The sequence below is a fragment of the Pteropus vampyrus genome, unplaced genomic scaffold (assembly GCF_000151845.1).
Source record: "Pteropus vampyrus isolate Shadow unplaced genomic scaffold, Pvam_2.0 Scaffold85, whole genome shotgun sequence".
NCBI lineage: Eukaryota > Metazoa > Chordata > Mammalia > Chiroptera > Pteropodidae > Pteropus > Pteropus vampyrus.
Window position 1 is genome coordinate 8695482 of NW_011888866.1, and position 7366 is coordinate 8702847.

The 7366-nt window shown below is 33.4% G+C and overlaps 1 protein-coding gene across 1 annotated transcript; it reads right to left on the reverse strand.

Moving 5' to 3' along the window:
- Window positions 1–2477: 2477 nt before the first annotated feature.
- LOC105294302 (protein unc-13 homolog C-like) lies at window positions 2478–7289 on the reverse strand. Its single transcript, XM_023532575.1, has 3 exons — window positions 7203–7289; window positions 5825–5984; window positions 2478–3051 (listed from the first exon to the last, which is right to left on the reverse strand). The coding sequence occupies exons 2-3, from the start codon at window positions 5944–5946 to the stop codon at window positions 2766–2768; spliced, it is 408 nt and encodes a 135-aa protein (XP_023388343.1). The 5' UTR covers window positions 5947–5984; window positions 7203–7289; the 3' UTR covers window positions 2478–2765.
- Window positions 7290–7366: the final 77 nt, after the last annotated feature.

Consider the following 7366-nt stretch of genomic DNA (forward strand, 5'->3'; position numbering starts at 1 on the left):
ATTTTCATTGAGAGTATCTCTAAATTTATTGCCATTGGTTTTTCTTTTCTGTGGACGTTCTTCCCTATGTGTTCAAGAATTCTGCCAAGTGGTAATAGGGGAATCAGCTATCTACTTGAGGATATTTCTTGAGTCCTGTATAAATATGGTTATTTTTAATTATTTAAGTATAAAGATTAAAGCTACTACATAGGGCTCATATAGTTATATCTATATAATAAAGAAAAATTAAAAGAAAGTAAACATCACATCATTTATTTAAAAATACCAAATGAAAAATATTAAACTAGAATTGTCATTTTTAAATGTGCCTCATTTAAGAGAAATTCAATATGTAAATTATCCTAGAAATAGAGTAATTAGGTTATTTGAATATAAGAAATGATCCAGTATGACTGTAAATACTTCATTTTGGCCAAAGTTGATTTTCATTTGTTCCTTTAAGAACCTCTAATGAGAAGTTCATCTATAAAATAACATCTGTGTGCATTTTATCTAGAATAATATAAATTGACATACGCTTTAATGGAGTGTATAGTTGACACAGATTGCTGTGAGCCTCAGTGACTACTAATTTGGGTATGTAAACACAATAGACTTTGTTTTGAAGAGAGCAGAAATACTTGTGTCTTGGGAGAAACAACAAAAACTGCAGAATTTCTAACTTTCAAAATTAGTATCTGTATTTTATAATAAATAGATTCAGTTCACACTGCTGTTATAGATTTTATATTTAAACAAGAGAATGGATACTGGAAAAATACTTAGCTTAAAATCTTTTTAAGTAATTGGTGCAAACCCAAAATGCCATTTAGTCAAGTGTATCATGTTTTATGACATTAAAGTGCTCTTAAAGAGGTCAAGTCAATGTTCTGTAAGATCATTATAAGATAAATCTAGAGTGAGTCCTTCACTGAAATAATGAGTAAGCTGTTGTTTAACAGTGTTGCTTGTTTACAGGTTGACTGCTCATATAGTTATATCTGAATTTTCTTATGGGGCTTAACGGTATTCAGAGACATACAGTTAGCTACATCACTTCTTATTATTTTCAGTGTCATTATCTTGTATTATGTAGCCATTTCCATGAATACCAGTGCTGGAAAATTTTTCAATATCTCAAATTCTGAGATATTAGAACCAAAGAGTATAAAGATTCTTCAATCCAGTAAAGGAAAAAAGGCTGTAGTTGTTATTTCTAAGTAATGAAATGGTGTTGCATAATTAAATAAGGCAGAAGATACAATAAAGTGTTACATGTACTCAATATACATCCATTTATTAATGCATATGCCAGAGGATCACATTGTACTATGCATTTGGAGAAGTCATTAACAAAGCGATTGCCTAACAATTTAACATGAATTAGTGGATCTCACCAGTCTGTGCTTTCACATCCAGTAACAGAATGGTTCTGAGAGTCATGATAATATTTATTTCTGTTCTTAACATATCAGACCAGCTTGTTTGCAAAACACAATAACTGGTTCTTGTTTCTGCATGTGTATGTTGTCCACTAACAGTTATGACCATAAATTACAAAGTACTGTTCTACAGCCAAGTATTTAGATGCAGACTCTAAAAAAGTCAAGCCATAAAAATACAGAAAATGCAAATATTCATAAACTATTTTATATTCAAAATCCAACTTAGTTTTATTATGTACCTTGCTGTATTGTTTTCATCTGATGCATCTTGGTCTTCTTATAAATAACAAATTACAAAATTATAAGCAATTTCTTTAGACGTTTACATTTTTCACTAAACAGTTAAGGACGTGACTTTTTGCTCTAGTGCAATATATAGTAATGCTGCATTCAGTATATGGTGTTGAATATTTTTAAAAGAAAAAAGTATTTAACTGATTATACAGTGCTAAGGAAATAAAATAGTCATAACTGTCAGAGGGAAAACACTAATAGTATAGTTACTTATCATAGGTAATTTTATGAAAAAACCTTCCATCACATTTCGAAACCATTAATCCCATGACTTTCTAAAGAATGAAATATGGTAAAGCCAAGACATAATGCTAGATGGCAAATGTATCAACTTACCTTTTTTACAAATGTGATGTGACCTTGGCAGTTTTAAAGAACAAAGTTTTGTTAATATATCAAACATTGTTAACAAACTCTATTTAGCATTGCTTTGTACAAGTTTGCTTTAACAGCATTTCTTCACAGTGATATTTCAGAAAGGTTGGAAACCTGTCAGCATAAAATATTTCCCACCTTTTCTATTTTAATTTGTATGCAAAAATCATCACAATATATCTGCAACTATAAAATTACAAATGCTTTCTAGAAGTGACTGCATTTCTAGTTATGATAGAAAAGGGTATTTGTAAGACATCTACAATGAGGTAAGTCTAAATAAAACAGAATTTGAGTAACAAATCCTTTCTGATCCATGGGCAATAGAAACTAATTTAACAAAGACAATTAATAGACAAACTCAAAAGACTAATTGTTGAGTATGTTTAATGGATGAGAAATTGGTAATAAAATGAAATCAACATTTAAAAAGATTCTAGATATTTCACTTTACGTCATAATTTTGGCACTTCATGGAACATTTATTACCCAAAGACCAGAAATGGTGTAAAAGTTCAGGTTTTCCACATACCTTGTTGACATTGTATGTGAATACTGGCAAACACTGAAACGTAGTAAAAGAAACATTCCCACGTATTTGCACATGCATGCAGTAGTCAAACAATTAGAGTTTATGAATTCGCGAAGATGGTGTCTTCAGTATTCTTTTCAAGCACTCTCTTCCGCAGATCTTGTTTCAAATTTAAGTCTTACAAATTCTTTAGCCACATCATCACTGGTCCTCTGAGAGAGTATTCTAAGGATAGTCAAACCAGTTTCATCCACAGAGACATTTTTCAAAAGAGGATACCATGCCCCATAACTTCCCTTTTCTGCTATGTTCTGTAGCTGAATTACTGTCATTCCGATAATTCGATCTTCTCGGGCAAAGCAGTAATCCTTAACGGAAAGATGAAGTTCATAGGCCCCTGGGTGGTTTTCATGACCCAGAATGCTGTGTAGATTAAAAATATGAATGTTGAGCAAAAATTTACCCCATGCAATGTAGTTTAAAAAGTACTGTTAAAATGTTATACATTGCTCAGATTATACTGGCAAACAGAGTATCATTGTATTTTATTTCTGGTGCAAATACTCTTTAGAGTGCCAAGTAATATATCTATGTAAAGACAATTAAAAACTTTCCCTAAATAGGAAATACATCTAAATATGCTTTACTGGCCTGATGTTAAGTGTATCAGTAGAAGCTGGAATTAAAATATTATATTGTACTTAATCATTGGAGGCAGGGTCTCCCCACTGATATAGGGATAGGTTGGGGTTGCTAGGGGTCATGGGAGCTAGGCCAGAGTGAGGGGAACCTCTTGGAAGAATTTATGTGCCTTTTCAAGATCAGTTATTATAACTTCTTTTCTTTACTTCAGACTCCTGGATATGCTGTTAGAGCTAGAAGCCTTTTCTCAAGGGAATATACTGCACAGACTATCAAGCACTATTTACAAGATGCCAAATTGGATACAAATCTCCAGAGTAAATTAGTTCCAGCAAAGGCCAGTGCTCTCGTATGGCAAAAGTTAGCCTAGTCAAGTGTGGGGCTGCCGATGGCCTCTACTAATAACAACCCAAGACAACTATCAGTGCCCGACTGGACATAATGAAGAAGGCTGAGTGGTATGCTGAGAATAATCCTCCCCTGCCCTTTATTTTAATTCACTCTCAGATATTCTTGACTTTCCAGTGAATGCACATCTAGCCCTCAGCAGTACAAGCTTCTACATCTCTTTCTAGTGACTCAAACTTTCGTTTTTGGGTGACAGTGATAACTAAACTGTGGACTTAGTGACAATATGAAATATGAAAGAAAATAGAAGCCTAGTGGATAAGAATAGTAAAACAAAATATGACAGGAGCCATATCTTCTTGTGAAATGAAGTATATCAAAATGCTGCCTTTTCCCAGAATTGGGTCCTGGTAGCTCTAAGTGTTATATCTTGCATGATTCAAGTACTTCTAGAACAGTTTAGAAGGCATTTTAATTGGATCAATTTTGTTTTGCACAATTTGGAATAGAGAGAGAGAATCTAGAGAGCTGGTTTGTTAGCAGGTATTATGATTAATCTATTAACCCTTTTAACAGATGTGGTAGAATAGTTAAGTATTCAGAGCACAGAGTGCTGAAAGTTCTCTGGGAACTCGAGTGCAAAATAAAAACCAAACCAACAGAGACCGTTGTGGTGTGTGCAAGCCCCTAGCTCACATCATCTATATTTATGGAATTACAAATATGCAGATTATTCTCAAGTTATATCTAGTTGTGTACTTGATATTTCTTCTTGTAGCTCTAATAAGCACCTCCGAATTAATAGATTTAAAATCCTTGATCTCTCCCATCTTAGTAAATCACTATCTACTCACTTGCTACTGCCAAAAACCTCGGGGTCATCCTTGATTTCATTTGGTATCAGATATCTTCCATTTGCCCCAGTGGGATCTACTCTCCATCCTTCTCTTTGCACTTTGCAATAGACTGCTGGCCTGTAAGGACTACAGTTTCTCTGTGCTATGGCTTCCAGTTAGTGTTGGCCAAAAGGGAGCCCCATGGGGAAATCAGAAGTAATGAGAGTAAGGTCAAAGTCTTTATGTTCCTGGCTCCTTGCCTGTGCGGCCGCCTCAAGAGGGCTGTTTTCCTCCATGGAAGGCTACTAGTCTTTTAAGGTGGCTGACTGACTATACATGAAACTTTCACTTCCCTAGTTTTAGTAATGAGTCTTCCTATCCTTCCTCTGTTGCAGTAGGGGCAACTACTACCAGCTCCAGGTTATATCATAATTCCTTGAAGTCCCTGTATTCTCACATTTTTGTAAATAAGTCTTTAATACCCTAAATTAAATGTTCTTGGAAACCTAACATATACTTTTGTTCTACCTCCAGTCCACTGCAAGTTCTATAGAATCTATTTTTAATCAATATCTAGAATCTTTCCACTTCTATCTCCCTACTACCATCTGGTCAGTCAAGATTATCTCTTGCCTGGATTATTGCAATAGCCTTCTAACTCACCTTTACATATTTGGTCTTCCTTCCCTATAATTATTTCTCTATACAGCAAACAGAATAATTACTTAAAAATGTAAATGAGATTGTTCATCCTCTTATCTGAAAATCTTTCAAGGCCTTCTATTTAACTTAGAATCAACCTAGTCTCCTGTACTCTGACCACCTCTTGCCCTTATACACCGTTTCTTAAATATGCCAAGTAGGCTCTTGCCTTAGAGCTCTTGTACTTTTGTTTAGCCTGAAATGTTCTCAATACCCTTCCTTACATGACTGGTTATTTTCTCAGATTTTAATTTAAGTCACCTGTTCAGAGAGGCTTTTCGAATGCTCAGTCTAAGCAACCAACCAACCATTCTATCATATCACCCTGTTTTAATTCTGTATAATTCTATCATATGATAAATCTGTGATTTTGTTTTTCATCTCTAGAAAGTAACTTCCATGAAAACAGAGACCTCCTATTGCACATACCTAATGCCTATAATATCACCTGATATACGGTAGGTACTGAACAGATACTGAGCAAATGGAAAGGAACTAAAAATATAGCCTTCATTTGCCTGGGATGACTGATGAAATTCAATACTTAAACACATAGGTTTCATTTTCCTTAGCAAAGCCCAGTGCCATTCCTATCATGAACCCCTCTATAAGTTTAGCTATACAGTGTCTATCATCTAGTTGAATAAATAACTTGGGTCATGACTTACAAATGAAATGTTTCATTGTACTTGGGTGACCACGTGTTGCTTTTTGTCTTTGTGCCTTGTTTTCTCTTCTTGTCTCCAAGGTTGGGCCCCAGCATACAAACTTCAACAAAGGGGCGGAACATTGCAGTAGTCTGCCAGTTGAGGTTACTTATGGCAATCACTAAAAACCAAAAAGGGAAACCAAAGTGTTAGCAAATAAATGTGTGAATTATTAGCCTCTATTTTTGGTCTTTAGAATGAATTTTTATTATTAAAATGATGTATGAAGCCATAATTTACAATTGATAGTGCCCTAATTCCACTGACAAGCAAATATCCTTGAAGAAAAACAACTTTCTGGCATGCACATTTGATGGGGCTGTCAGCTCTAAAGCTGTGTGGCATTGATGTGGCAAAAAGTTAGCTGTAATTGAAATGATATTACTAATGAAAAGTTATTCCTCTTAGATAAAATTGTGTTCATTATAAAATGTTTAACATATACAGAAAATGGATTAAAATAAATCTAATTTTTCAGAGGAAACACTTTGGTGTATATGCTTTCAATATTTAATTATATATAAAATGAAATCATAAAATATTAGTCATATAAGTAGCCGTATTTTTTAAATCCACCATGGATCTTTATATATTCATAATATATTTTCCAACTGCAAATATCCCTTTATGTAGATAGTTCATCCTATATTTAACCACTTATTAAACATTATGGTTGTTTCCCAACTTCAGGCATCATAAATAATTCTTAAATGTACATTCTTTGATGATGATATCCTTAAGGAAGTATCTTATAACTAAATTTGCTAATGCAAAAGGTTCACAAATCTTCAGACATTGGTTTAAATATTTTAAATGACTAAGTCTATAATACAAAAATGTGGTTCTATTGAGCAATATATTAAATTTCACCTTTGAAATGACTCTTGCATTGAGATTGTGTTTTTACAATGTAAAACCAATAGATTGAACCAATTATTAAAAAAAAATCAAACCAGTTGTTAGAAATCACATAGAAAAAGGAGATAAATTAGTAAGAACATACAGACTTATCTAAAATTTGATTGACAAGTTATGCAGCCAATCCTGGCACTAATGTTCAATATATATCATAGCATCGACCACAAAGAAAATGTTCAAAATATAGTCATGAAATGTAATCACTAATGTATTTGAATCATTTAGATATTTCAAATAATATAGGCTAAATATCTGTGCCAATGATTTTTTAAAAAGTTCTGGTTTCATGAAATTCTAAGCATGCCATAAAATCATTTAATATACAGTTTTAAAAACAGATCTAAGGAAAAATTATATTTTAATATTACTGTAGAGGTTAAAAATCTAATGGCCTCTTTGATTTCTTGGATCTGAAATATACCTTTTACAGTGATTTTATGCTCTCCAGTTCCTGGGGTGGTGGTGATGTCCACATGAACAGATATCTGACCCACTGAATCTTTGGAGGATCGACCTGAAAACAAGTGGAAATTTACTGGCCTGAACTTTCAGACTACTTAATAGACATCTGCATTCTCTGCATAA